Source organism: Ambystoma mexicanum, chromosome 1p (genome assembly GCF_040938575.1).
Source record: "Ambystoma mexicanum isolate Mex_15411 chromosome 1p, UKY_AmexF1_1, whole genome shotgun sequence".
NCBI lineage: Eukaryota > Metazoa > Chordata > Amphibia > Caudata > Ambystomatidae > Ambystoma > Ambystoma mexicanum.
In genome coordinates, this window is record NC_090921.1 from 1,121,918,592 (window position 1) to 1,121,933,620 (window position 15,029).

General features: G+C 42.4%; 1 protein-coding gene across 1 annotated transcript in view; it reads right to left on the reverse strand.

Annotated features, from left to right (window-relative positions):
- Positions 1 to 9,426: 9,426 nt before the first annotated feature.
- BRD7 (bromodomain containing 7) overlaps positions 9,427 to 15,029 on the reverse strand; it is a 718,458-nt gene continuing 712,855 nt past the window's right edge. Inside the window, exon 16 of the mRNA XM_069604773.1 lies at positions 9,427 to 9,644. Coding sequence (XP_069460874.1) covers positions 9,601 to 9,644 — 44 coding nt within the window. The 3' untranslated portion in view covers positions 9,427 to 9,600. The remainder of the gene's footprint in view (positions 9,645 to 15,029) is intronic.

A 15,029-nucleotide genomic window follows, 5' to 3' on the forward strand; every position in this document is an offset into this window, starting at 1 on the left:
CCTACTCGAGGGTTCGAGACGCGCTCGAGAGGTTTCCTTCGCCGGGTACAGCAACTCGCGGCGTTTTTGACCTTCGGTTCTTTCGACCAGAGTATCGCTCTCGGCAGTCTTCGAGGGGGTCAAGGCCGCTTTCTCGAAGATGCTCATCATATTTTTGCGGAATTCCTCCCATTCAGCCCGGGAACTATGTTTCGTGGGGCAAGGGATTCTTTTTGGCGAAACAGAGGAATAGGAAGACGGAGAAGGGGATCTTCGACGTCTCCTCTTCGAGTGCTTCGATCTCGAGTGATGGGACCCACTCCGAGACCTGGAGCGCGAATGGTGACGAGGAGACGAGTGTCTCGACTTCGTCGACGAAGAAGCAGCTTTAAAAGTCTTACCTTTCTCCAGCTTCCCCATACGCTCCTTCAGGGCCTTAGCTGTCATGGACATACAGTCCTCGCATTCCGAACAATGGTGTTCAGCTCCCAAACACCACAGACAAACTCTGTGAGGGTCAGTCAACAACATCTTTTTCCCACAATCTCTGCATTTTTTGAAGCCGGATCGAGGAGTTGTCGGTTCCGACGAGGAAGCCATCGAGTACGGATCGAATGACTCGAGGTAAATAGGATTAATCTGACTAAGAACTGAGCAGCGGTATTCCGAGGCACTGAGTAAGCGCGGAAAAACGGAACTGAGCAACGGACGCTGCGCGCGGCCTTTATAGGCAGGATGACGTCGACACGGCGGCTGTCGAGGGACATCGACTCGGAGGACGTCGACGCGCAGCGCCCTCTAGAGAGAAAAATTGTTCCGAGGCCAGCAGAGCTGGAAGGAGATATCTATCTAAGATGAGGAATACGTCGGAGGACACAATCCCTTCGAAATATAGATTTTTTTTGTTTTTCAATTTGGGGGTTCCCCAAACTCCCTGCTTCTCCAGCCTTATTACTGGAGCGCAGACCCCTCCCCACCCCTTGTTATCCCATCCCGCACCCCCATATATACTTTTAACAAACTATTCAATATTTTTTTCGTTATTTTTAATTCGTTGTAAAAGTGATTTGTTATTGTCAATTAGTTGACATCACTGTATACCGAGTTGACAAAGATGTTTGTCGAGGAGCAGTAAAGCCCCTCTCAAAATCTTTCAAGTACAGCTGGCATTAGAGGATTTCTATCCAGATGTCTGTGGGAGGAGAATCCATAGAAGGAGCAATACTGGCAAGTAATTTTCTGAATGCTGCATGCAAGTTTTGTTCCGTTTTGTGAAAAGGATTTGGCAACATATTTGAAGGTGAATAGAGTGGATCAGATGGAAATCCAACACCACCTTCAGAAGACGGGAGGAATACGTTCAAAACCACTTGTGTTTGTCAGCCGGCACATCATATGTCAGGAACGTCTCTTTAACACAATAAATATAAGGAATGCCACTTCCAAACCCAATGTTTCAACTGGCTAAATTGGTCTGAAGTATTGGTTCAATAGGGCACCACATAAGCTTTGACAGAAAAATGAGATTCTAAAATGGTACTGGAGCCCCACAAGACTGACACTTTCTCTCAGAGAAAAATGTAAAACCATGCATTACTAGAATCTTCAAAAAGGATATCTGATCTCGAGAACTGCTGTAACACAGTAAGTGAATTTCGATAGAGGAATATTACAAATAAATAAATGTGAACGGTACAAAGCAAGTGCCTGTTCCTCCATGCAATGGGGTCAGGACCTTACGGTAGACACCAGAAAGTGAATTTTATAGAATAGCACTACTTTCTGAACAGCCAACAATCTTTATGAATGCTCATATGCCCAAAAGAAGATTTACATCTTTGTACTGCAGGGCCAAGAGAGAAGCGGTTAAGTTAAAGCAGGGAAGGGCATTGCTTCAAACTTACCTTCTGCACCTGCCGATTGGACCTGGTCTCAATGGAAGATTGAACATTGGTTCACCAGACAGACTGTCCAGATACAAAACCTAAAAATCCCACCCTGAAGCGTGGAGGATGAACATGGAGATTGAAAATTAAATTGTTGGTGGAAGTCTACAAAAATGTCCTGCACCAACCTATTGGAAACTCCCTACCTAGGGATCCCAACCCACCCATTCATTGCAAGCCTAGAGGAGATGGTGAAACAAAGAAAATTATGCTCTAAAATAGGGCCAAAGAACACAAACCTTCCATCAAGATAATCAAGGAAGCAGTATCCCCTCAGTACATATTTATATACTTGGTGTGTCATCTATTTGACTTAAGGTCACACTGTTCCGAAGGTTTGGTAGGAGGTCTGAACAGACAACTAGATCATTTTCCATTCTAGCGTGCTAATCTGGTTAAACATATTGCTTTGTAACCAACTACCCTGGGACATCGCCTTATTTGTAGGCATCTCTCAACGTCTTGTAGGATACTTTCGCAATACCGTGGCCTGATGATAAACAGCTTGAGAGGACAGTATTGGAATACATAGATCCACCGTTCACCATGAATGGATTGTGTGCTTCATTAGTTGAAATCTGTTACCAAGCGTGGGCCATTCGGCTTCATACAAGTTTTTCAGCCATCTTGTGTGAAACCTGAAATTCAGAATCAAGAAAATTCACATTTGATATTAGCTGGAGCAAAAATGTTACACGCCCGACTGAAGAGTAACTCTCCTCCATGACTTCTGAAATCGTCCTCCTCAAAAAAGGTAGGTACCTCTCCATTGACAGAAAGATCCTAATGATTGTTTTGTCTACGACTCCTGCCACAAAAAAGAAGAGACATCCTTTGGTGGTCAACTTCAAGCTGTGGGGAAAAACAGCTCATGAAAGAGGCCCACTGTGGCATTAAGTGCCAAATTGGCATTTTCTTGTGACAGGCCATTGATTGGACAGTCGTCTAGGTAAGTAGGTAATAAAAGATGTGCTAAATCTAGCAATGTAGATGAACTACCACTGGGCACTTTTTGAATACACTGGGTGCGGAATTTAACCCAAATGTCAGCACATTTCATTTGTATTGTTCTTCCACCAGAGAACAAAATAAAAGCTAGGACTACGTCGGTGGGCTACTATGGACTATGTACTGCAGTGTTAGCCATTTGAAAAGCTCCCTATGCAGAACCCAGTCAATGAACTGCACATCTAAAATAATCCTTTTCCCGTTCTGTTATTTCTTTTGTTACACTAAGAAGTAGCAGATTTAAAATACCTCTACACCTTTCTAATGAGGTGGTACCACCAGTATAACATTTAGAAGCGGGCACACATATCTTGTAGCAATGACAGATGTTCAAGGCAACATTCCCTTTCACGCACTGTTGCAAAGTCTCTGCTTGACTCTTGGGATATATAATGTGATGACCATGGGAGTTGGGGGCTTCCCCAAGCTAGTGTGTGATGGACTTGGGGTGGTATGAGGAGGATGGTCAACCTCCTTCAGAACCTCTCACTGAGCAGGGGACAATCACTTCCTGTGTTCCTCCCTGTTTTTCAGCATGGCATCCCTCAGGTACAGCTGTACCATACTCCCCAAAAGATACTTCTCCCCCAAGCTATACCATCTAGGAAATTCCACACACAAAGAGACCTTTGAATACTTTTTTGACCTAGGTGGTGCTTTCATTTTAAGGGAGACTGCAACACTTAGAAGCTAGAACTCCCAGGGGTCAGTAAAGGCATACATCCCCCATACACAAAGCAAAGTTATCTTGGTTGCCGTAAAGTTAAGGAAAGTCTAGGCCTTCCTGAAGTAGGGACAATTGTGAGCTCTGCCCCTTTACTGAACTATATAGCTAGGTAAATTAAATTCTTCAAAACTGATAGAAAGAAACCAATCCGACATTAGGACCGCACGTTGATGGTGTGCAGGAAAATCAGAGGAACAGCACACTTTCTCAGGACACTCATTTCGCAGGCCTGACTAAACATCAAAGACATGCCACACATTTTCATAGGGCTCACTTAGTTAACTTGCCAAGAAAAATTGAAGCATGCCACACTAACACACACAAACTATTAGTGAGGCCATGCCACATTTGGAGACTGCACCAAATATGAACAAATAGCAATCTGTTCAGCTGTAGAGACCTTTCCCACAGAGCATAAATATCAGCTCCAAGACAGTCCAACACAAAAAGTGAAATTCAAAATGTCCATTCTACCCGCTTTTAAAGGCTTGGTCCAATCCCAAATAACTACAACACAGGGGAACTACTTAATGCTAACCAACCACACGTATTCACATCCATAGCTCAGAGCCCTCAGCAGGAGGCCAATCCCAGAGGAGCAGTCAGAAGGCTTTAAAAGCTCAGCCGTTCAGTGAGGAAGTGTGGGTATTCTCTGTAGAAGCTGTTGGCTGGATGAGACTGGGGAGCAAGAAAATAGTTTGGAGGAGGATGACGAGTTAGGAAAGAATTTGGAAAAGGTTGGACAGTGAGGAAGGAGAATGCAGGAGAGCGGGAGATAAAAAAAGGAGGTGGTGATAAAGGGACATCAGGAGGAAGTGGAGAGTTGGAGGTGAAAGGCACAAACAGAAGGTGAAAAGAGGAAATTGTCAAGGTGAAGGTGGAGTTTGTCAGAAAATGGCAGAAGGTGGACACCAAGATGAGACAGTAGGAAAGGTAGGAAAGCTTGTCAAGGAACACTAAGAGGGACATAGAAAAAGCCTAGCCGGTCAGTTTAGGAAGGTGTTTGAGGGTGTGTTTGGCCCATAACAGGGTTTAGGGTTGTAACTCCAATATGAAGGTGTCAAAGCGCACAGTTTGGGGGAGGAAGAAGCTTCTGGTGCAGCAGCCAGGAGGATAAGGAGCATCACAGGAGTTGTAAGGTGGCAAAGAGGGGAGGTGTGAGGACCCTAGAGCAGGGAGGTGAAGGAGGCCATATTAATCGCTGCTCTGTGCAAAGTCAAGGGAGAAAACCCCTACTGTCTCAAAAGCTCAATGAAAGACAAGAAAGGAAGACTCACTGGAGATCACTGGTGGGGAGGCCTTGAAAGAAGAAGGATGTGGGAATCCCTCAAGAAAGACTCCGATCCCCCTCAAGAAAAGGCAACACATCATGTGGGAAACCCTTTCTTCAAACTGATCACTTTAGGGAAAAGGGGAATAGAGGGTACTGTGAGAAACCTGAGGGCATTCTCACTCCTACTCCCCTTGGATCCTTTACATAGGTGACCAGGGAAAGGCCATCACTTTTAGATCCTGACCTAGCGTAGACAAACGAAGGAGGATCACCTGGGTGGAGGGCCCTTCGGGATTGAGAGTGGGGTGCCTTTAGGCGCGACATGGTGTTCCCCTTATCCTAATGACAACCAACCTAACCCTTCCCCAACCTTCATGGGCTATTATACGTCAGCTCCTATCCCCTCTTGGGACACCTGACAGTACTGAGACGAGGAAGAAACCACTGACAGTAATGAACACCACACACACTCACCAATTAGGTACTGGGACGAAGAAGAGGCCTGCAAGCTATGAAGGTCAGACATGTCCTCTTAATTTGAGTCAGGCAGAATTGAATAATGGAATACACCTGAAGCCTATTGAAGAACCACAGGGTTATACAAGGAGAGACAGAAGGAAACCCCGAGAGACTCTGGAGGCAGCCGTGGGACCAGACGTGGGGACGGGATGTTGTCCGACATCTCCAAGCTGAGAGAAGCCTCCTGTGTTAAGTGGGAGCAAACAGAGCTGCGGTGAGGCAAAAGCAAAGGGGACGCCATGTCCGGCCTGGCAGCAGTATTAAAGTTGCCTGTAGCCGAGCTCCAGTCTAAACGCGAGCGGGGCTTGCGGAACTCGTGGCAACAACAAGAGCAACGAAGGAGAGATGCAGCAAGAGCCACCAGAAGACGACGCCCACGACAGGTGAGTGCTGGAGAAGTTACCCAGACACCGGGGCGCTCCAGGCAGGTTGCGAAAGTAGTAAATAGCGCCAGGGGAATAAATGCTTCAGCTACAGATGGAGCAGTGAAGTTATATGAATGAAAGAAAGGCAAGAGGTGCAAGAAAACATAAAATCTGCTAATATTGAATAACAAACTGAATGAAAACAGCAAATCTGCCCAGATTGAATAAGGAACTGAATGAAAATAATAAACCTGCTAACAATGAATCATGTACTGAAGGAAAATAGTAAAATAAGTTGACTTAAGAACTCTGACTGCACAGTGAAGCCAATATTGAGAAACTGTTTGGTTTTGAAACTACTTGTTGGTTGAATATTGGTTGAATATCGAACAGATAAAAGAACTAAAGGTTCCTGGTTGTGTGAACTGTAATGGTTGGGCCGTGTGGTCTGACAACTGCGCAAAGACCAGAGAACCCCTTTTTGTTGACAAGGAAACCTACTATTGTGTCATAAGGAAAACTACTATTGGTGCATGTGAAGCTTGGAGAAGGGAACCCTGAGCTGTGAACATTGTTGGAACCTACTTTAAAGACAGAGCCTCAGGATACTTCCTTTTGTGACCATTTTTACATTAAACTTGGGGAAGAGAACCCTGAGACTTGTTGCAATGAAACTGTAGTGAACTTGGGAAAGGGAAACCTGACATTTAAAAAGGTGGTGCTGTATTACCATAAATCCAAGAGACGGTCATTTGAACACTGTGGTGAACTTGTTGGTACTTTGGAAGGATGAGCTAAAGAATATGTTAGAGCTGGAAATAGCTCTAAACTTTACTTTTAGTTTATGGTTCACATCCCTACACATTGCTTTGTTTTAGTTGCGAGTTTAGACTCAGACATACTTTTAAGTTGAACTTACTGACAGACTATCCTTAGCTTCTTTAGATAGGGAAATGCCACCTTAGCATAGGGCAAGTTAGGCCTTAGACCATCCTGACCTTTAAGTTAATAAAGGTATTTTTGTTACATTGGATCTGTTGTCTGTGTCTCCTTTCATGAGGTCAACCTCACAGTACGTGAAGCACTTTAAATCTACACTTTTTGTTGGCCCAAGTTAGAAGAAAAATGACCTGCGATTCACTGTCCCATTTGATATTTTGACAAACCTGTGATCTTCCCAAAAATAAAGACCTGTACTTAACCATTACTTCTTTCTTGGCCTGGTTATTGATTTCAGAATGCCGCCTGACAAGATGAATAGCTAGTGGAGACTCTAGGTATTGGAAATAATTACCAAAAGCTATTGTCTCCACCATCCATTCTATTGCGGTAATTTCTTCCAAGACAAGTAGAAACAGATGAACATTGCCCCACTCACTGAGGTGAGATATTTCAGAGTTTTCACAATATGTTCTGGCTTTGCTAGGGATTTTTCTGCTGCACTTACATTGGAGGCCCCTTACATTACAGGAATTCAGTCAATGGTCTGTAGGCCTGGCTGGTGCTTGCAACAGATGAACAGATATGCGTTGAAAATAGCCTTATAATCTCTAAGTCATGTGATTTTTTGATATTGCAGGACAAAAGAGGAGACTGTTTCCACCTTACTCTTCACCCTATGAATCTAATCAGTGATAGGACCAAATAGGGTCTAGCCCATGAGAAGAAAGTCTGGCATCCTTTGAGTTTCTAGCCTCGGCCCTGAGAGTCTAGACAAGGAATGCACCTCACGCACTACACAAAAAACCTCTCTTTCAGCTAAGTCTGCCAATACTATATATTTGATTTGCGACTGCTTCACCCGTGCATCGGATACATTCAGCCTGACGTCTATCTTTATTAGGTAGGAACCCATTGAGAGTTTGCATTATATTTCATTTGGTGAGGTCCAATCTGCCCAGGATGGCATTGGGGGCTTTTATCACCACACCCATTGTGCAGGTTCTTGCACAAAAGCTCCAGCTTCTTACTTTCACTGAACACAAGGATTTAATCCCTGAACACTTGAAAATATCCTTTTCTTTGCAGTCACTAGAGAGGAGTCGCCATATCAACAGGTGGAACCTCTCTTAAGAAAACTCGATTTAAGGCTGAAGCCCAGTGCTGCTTTCCTGTCTTGACGGGACTGGCCTAAAAAGACACCATTGCCAGAAAAAATGTGTTGGTCTATTCACAAACTTCTACTCCTGTGACGGCATCCCTTTTCAGAAACATTGGGAACACAGAATTGTCAAAGGGAGAGGTTCTGCAAGAACTTGCATGTTGCATAGAATTATGTGGTATCCTTTCAAAGAAGTAAGTGTGTCCTCAAGACATGACTTTGGAAAACAAAAATCATCAGCAGCCTCTGCATACTTCTCCTGTTACTAGCTGACATGCAATGGCCCTGAATGTCATCAACCATGTCCTCAAAATACGACTCAGTGTCAGCCAAGCATTAAAAGGGGTCACAATGATGCTTCCCATAGCCTAAGGTTCGTCCTTTGATATCAAGCAGGATGGGGACAAACCTCCTTATACCTATAATTCCAAAGTCAAAGGCACCAAATTATCTATCAGTACATAGTCTTTGCTCAGCACTGAATGATATCTTGGCAGCAAAATGGTTGGCACAGAACATAGCATGAAACATATTGACCGAAGCCTTGGAGAAGATTGGCATTTCTGGCTGGGAATAACTGATTGGGCTAGGTGTTGGTAAAGCCAACTCCAAGGTGGCGAAAGTGGACCGCTGTACAGACTGTACACATTTCTGGGGATGGGGCTGCACTGCATTATTTAACCTTCAAATGCATAGGATAGGCACAGGGCTGCTTCTCATGAAGACTAAAAAAGAGCTTACACAGGCATTACCTGATAGTCCTTCGAGTGCAGTATCTGCAAGATGAAGTGTCAGGGTCAAGAGGCAGGCAATACAGCCAGCTTCAGTGTCTATCCTCACTCGATAGCTTGCCACCCACTGGGCAAAGAATATGAATTAAGGCCTGCAGGAGAATGCAGAGAAAGATGTCGGAAAAATAGGCAAAGGGGAAGAACAAACGTGTATTTTAATAAAAGAAAATGTATGTGAACACAAAAGGAAAAGGTGTCTGGGTCCCATCTCTGACAGACTCTGCACAAGGGTGCTGAGCATTATTGGGGACGTGTGAAAACCAACTAGCTCTAGGGCATATTGAAGGGGCCTGCTCCCTTCCCTAGGTTATTGTGTACAATTTTGTTTTACATTTGATTTTGAATGGATTTTATTTTTTTTAAAAAAAGACAAGACAAGGACTAATATTTCTTACAGTATATTGTAGATATTTCCATGGACAATCCTTGTGCCAGGGATTATTCCAAGGCTATGATTCAGGGAGTCTTCCTTGCTCGAGAATTGGGCGTCCTCTTCCTGTCCTTTAATTTATTTTATTTCAGGGAGGGAATGAACATCTTGAGTACCGGAGATGGAAAAGAGGCTGCAGGGTACCGATGATCAAACATCTGATTTCACACTGAACTACATGTACCAAACAGGCGATAGATAATGTGTCAAGACTGCATTTAAGTTAATTTACATCCAATACATTTAGCAGTTTGCTTCTTTTCAACATCTGACATAGGAAGTACACATTTGTTTGTAACAAAATTAAAAACTTTAATGTCAGAAAATGTAGTTTAATGACATAAAAAACCTTTGCACAAAATAGAATGTACAAATGTTCATTGAAATTTCTTGTCATAAATAAGACTAAAACATGTAAACATTTGACAATATTTGCAAGCTTGAGTTCAAATTAGAGCATGTCAACTTCCATTTAAAACACCAACTTTTCTCGAATCTTCAAAATCTAGGAGGAAAAAAAAACATGCATCGTTTCAGAAGACATTCTGAAGTGCACTTCACAGTATGTATCTGGAGTGAGTAAATGAGAGTACATGTTACCATGTTTGAAATTGTATTTTAATTTAAGGCAAACGTACATCTTCAAATGTCCAAATACTTCATATTTCTGCATTTAATATTTAACTAAGTGGTTGGCTATGCATTATACTCTTCTGCAATACCTATATACAATCCCTGGGCATTAATTCCATATTACAAATTGTAACATCACTATGCAGATTTAATAAGAAATATACATATGAACCTGTCTCTGTCCCCATGTGCCTTCCCCTTCCTCCATCTCCTGGTATTATAACTTTCGGTAGTGCATGTCTTAGGGTTCACTGTAAAACTAATTTGAGCTCCTATCAAGACCTCATGTGATGCTTTGATTTTTTGTATGTGTACATTTCCGTTTACATTATAAATTCAGGACAACAGGTCCAAAAATGCAAAGTAACCAAGGGTGCATCAACATAATCTGCGATTTCTTTCGTTTCAAAAGAATTATGCATAATATACATGCAACCATAAAAGATACATTTTTGATTAAACTGAAAAAACACACCTGTTGGCAAATTGTTTGAGGGAAACAATGGGTAAGAACTGATTAATATAGATTTTGGAGGAAAAACCCTTGAAAAACAGCACCGGAATGGGGAAAAAAAAAACTGGCAATAGGAAACCCAAATAATTTTACAGTAATGTTACTTACTCAGTATTCATTTCATGGCTTGCACCCGTTTACAATCAATAGTGGTTGGTTAGGAGTATTGCAATGTATTTACTTCCACAATAAAAAGAGCATTGACAAGGGTGATCCCGTCACCCTATCCCTATCCTACAAGTACAGGTGCTAATGATTCCTCATGGGTTGATGTCCTCAAATTGTTTCTTTTTCTGAAATAGCTTGACCAGCGGAACCTTATCTTTGTGCATTACAACAAAGGGTTCATCTATTGAGAGTGCTTGGTGTTCACTTAGTCTCCTTAAAGCAATTACTGCTATGCGGAAAGTTTAACTAAAATTTGGTTGACAGTTATTGTTCCAGGGCCCCTACCTCACAGAATATAGATTTACCAGTAATCCGCAATACGAATACAATTATTAGAGAAGGGCTTCTATAGAAAAGGGGTCATGGCAAACCAACTGTATGCCATTGAAAAATTAATGTACCATAAATGCCTTGGTCCATGCGCCCTAATCATATGTTTCAATAATGTAATAACTCCAGTTTGTCTTAAAAAATCCAGTGTTATTTGATTAACACAAGAGCATCAATAATTTGCAAAGAATTCAAAATGACATCTGCATAGATATGACTAATCAGCAACCCATTTGAAATAACATGTCTAGATAAGTATGTCTAATCAACAAGCCATGTCTAAATCAACAAGCCGACTAAGGCCATAAGTTTCACCCATTGGACTTTTTCAAGTCAATTAAATGTAGTCCCTTTCTGTGTCTAACAATTTCATATTGTCATATACACAAACATAGTTCCATCAGTAATTAGAGTTCATGTGTGATCCAATCCTAATTCGACACATTACTTGCTTATGTATTAAAGGGATGGTTCGCCCAACATTTTTTATTTCAAAAATAGATAGGCAATATTTTTTTTAAAAAACGATTGGCATTTTTTTTTCCAAGTCCCTATGTAAAATTTTGAGCAATTCAAGCTCAAAATTTGCTAAAGCAAGCACATGGGCACATCCATTTTGTGAACTGGATGCCCGCCTGTGCTGGCTTTTGCTTTTGCGGCACTAATGAAAGAAAAGCCAGCCAGCTTTAGTGAACAAAAGCTATCACTGGGTGGCCTTTCCTTCATTGGTGCCGGGACTCAGAGGACGCCGACCGGAGACTACAGGCAGAAAAGCTGCAGCTGCATCTCGGTAAGTGCTATTTATTTCTTTTAAAAAATAAGCACTAGCTGCGTTTTTTCTTCTAAGTTTTCCAGGCTGGAGGAGCCCGGAAAACTTAGAAATAAAACCGCAGCTTTAAAAACGTTGTATTTATGTTTGCTGTCGCTTTTGAAGCGACCGCAAACATAAATACAACGTTATTGTGTTTGAAAACGCTGTGGTTTTTCTTTCTAAGTTTCTCAGGATCCTCCGAGCCTGAGAAACTTAGAAAAACCTCAGCGTTTTCAAACACAACCGCGTTGTGTTTCTGCCTAAATCTGCTTTCCCATTTGGGGCTCTAGGGCTCCCCGTGGGGAGCCCGAGAGCCCCAAATGGGAAATTAGCTGTAGGCAGAAACACTGCGGCATGTAAACACAACCGTGTTGTGTTTCTGCCTGCCTTGGCTTTCACTTTGGGTCTCCGTTGCTCTTCTGGGGGAGCACCGGAGACCCAAAGTGATAGCCACGGCAGGCAGAAACACAACGCGGTTTTGTTTGAAAACATTGCGGTTTTTCTTTCTGAGTTTCTCAGGCTCCTCCGAGCCGGAGGAGCCTGAGAAACTTAGAAAGAAAAAGAGCAGCGTTTTCAAACACAATAACGTTGTATTTATGTTTGCGGTCGCTTCAAAAGCTACCGCAAACATAAATACCACGTTTTTAAAGCTGCGGTTTTATTTCTAAGTTTTCCGGGCTCCTCCAGCCCGGAAAACTTAGAAAAAAAAACCACAGCTAGTGTTTATTTTTATAAAAAAAATAGCATTTACTGAGATGCAGCTGCAGCTTTTCTGCCTGTAGTCTCCGGTCCCCGTCCTCCGCGTACAGCACCAATGAAGGAAAATCCACCCAGTGGTAGCTTTTGTTTACTACAGCTGGCTGGCTTTTCCTTCATTAGTGCCGCAAAAGCCAAAGCGAGCACAGCAGCGGGCATCCATTTCACAAAATGGATGCCCCTATGTGCTTTCTTTGAGCTTGATTTGCTCAGAATTTTACATAGGGACTTGGAAAGAAAACATTGCCAATCGATTTTTTTTAATAGTGCCTATCTATTTTTGAAATAAAACATTTTGGGCGAACCATCCCTTTAATTGAAATTCTCATACCAATATACTTCTTCAAAAAGTCGATTAAATACACAGGAAACATAGATGCAAGAGGAATGGTGAGAGGAAAAAACAAACAAAATCAATTAGTGTAACTTATGGATAGCTGTGTATTAAATTAATTTGCCCTCATAAAATGTGCCTTAGAAGAAAGTTCATCTGTGTCTATCACAATAGATAATTCCGGGATATTCCTATTAAGTTACTATATTAAGGGCAAACAGATTATTTCAATATTTAAACAGTCTAAATCCTCCTGTATTTAAAATATAATACATGTTGTGTTAAGGATGTTCCACACTAAATGTTATCTGGGTGGTTACTGAGAAAGGAATAAATTATGTTCAATTAGCCACAATGTTATATGTAAGAACTTGGATCCAGACGTAGCAGCACTTTCGAGTGCATGTCCTTTTCCATATATTTCTGTGTGATATATGATGGAAATGGTCAAGAGTGGTGCAAATCTATACCTGTATCAGAAGTATTGAGAGGCAGATGAATACATCATCCATAGCTTCTGCCCCCGCCCCAGCTCAATACGGCACAGGCGAGAAACATTACTTACTAAGACAACCATACCGCACATATCCCATGGAGGTAGATCAGGAGATTGACATGATCTAAGCTGAAGATGGCATAAATAACCAAGCTAACGTTGTGACAATACATTTCCATGCATTAGACACAAAGCAAATGTGCACTCATGAAGAAAGTGTACATTAGGTAACATATGCACTTAAACATGAAGAATATTAACATAGTATTCTTCATGTCTTATGGACGCTAACATAAGCAATGTATAAACTGAATGCAACATGAACGACACCTGAATATAGCTCACTAAAATAGAAACGCAACAGTAATGGGAAGCCATCTTTTCCAAAGTAGAAGCCTCAACATGCTTCCAATCAAACGAAAGGCCTCAAGGCTCCACGCGAACACAAAATGCTGAAACCACAGAAATACATGTCCATGCAGAGCTCTGGCAGGAACTGGCAACCACAGCCAAGGTTACCGCGAATTAAGGGAGGGTCAGAACTTTGAAGTGAAATGTAAGGATCTCATGGTGGCAACAGCCAAGACAGACAAGTGATCACAGTTCAAGGGTATTTATTAAATTGTATAATGGTTTGGAAAAACGCCTAATCTAAACCTAATTCTAAGATGGGAGCAAGCTACAACCATCAAAATGATAAGGCATTCCTAGTGTGTCTTGTGAAATAAAAGGGCCTATACTAAAGAAAACTTATTGCCAATCCTTGCAGCTCAGTACAAAAAAAGTATTGGATGATGTTCACAAGAAAACAAAAAAGTTTTCGCAAATGATAAATCAGGATGTTTTAGCAGGGGGTCTCCCTTCCCCATGTTTTATTAGCACGGGACAAGGCAGGACTCCTGAGCACAGCACACTCTCTGGCTTTCGCAGCACGAGGCTACAGTTCCATCACTGGTATCAGGATCGTCGGTGGTTAAGTCTCTTTTCTACAAAAAGTCTCTTGCCTCCGAGGACCTCATTCGTTCAAATTAACAAAACAGAAAGTTCCTTTCCATATGTACATTAGGTGATGACTTTTCACCCCTGGATCCCACTCTTCCAGGTTCAGACCCTTCTCGAATGTTAGCCTCCCTCCATCGGGTTCACTAAGGCTTTTATTCAAAAGATTTCACCTGCTGCATTCACAAGTCTCAATGTCTTTTTGAACAATCTACTGTGGACATCCCTCAGTCGGGTTCACTCTCGTCACAATAATGTCTGTGGGGTGATCGTGCTTCACCTTGTTCTGCAGGCATCCGTCAGCCGGGTTCACATTTGCCTGTTATACAGTTCCTTCTGTTTTATCACGACACAGGATTTACTTCCCTTAGCTCTCCAATTATTTGCGGGTCAAAGACTTTCGACTGTACAGGGGGGTTTTACTCGACCTTTTTAGGACCACTTTGACCTTTTCCTTGCGGCTCTCCTAGGGCCTTCTGGTATTGGTAGTCTCAACAAAAAGGGGGTGAGGGGGCCAGCCTGAGTGTTTCGGGTGAGCACCCACATGGCGCTGGACCACTCTGCAGCTGGCCTTTCCCCTGAAGTTTTAACAGTTCTTTGATTCACCTTTTTTTGCCCTCTGCAACCTTTGCTCAACACAGTTCGGTTTCTTATCGGCTCTCCCTCCGAGTCACCGGCTGTGATGAACCGCTTGGCTTTTCTTGTCTCTGGAGTCAAGGATGGTACCATTGTAGCAAGCATCTCTCCCAGTCCTGGTTATCAGTGTAGGAGGGCTCTGTGTACCATTGATATCTGCTACTGCACACGCTGGCTATTGTTCACAGTTTTACGATTCCTTTCACAGAGGCT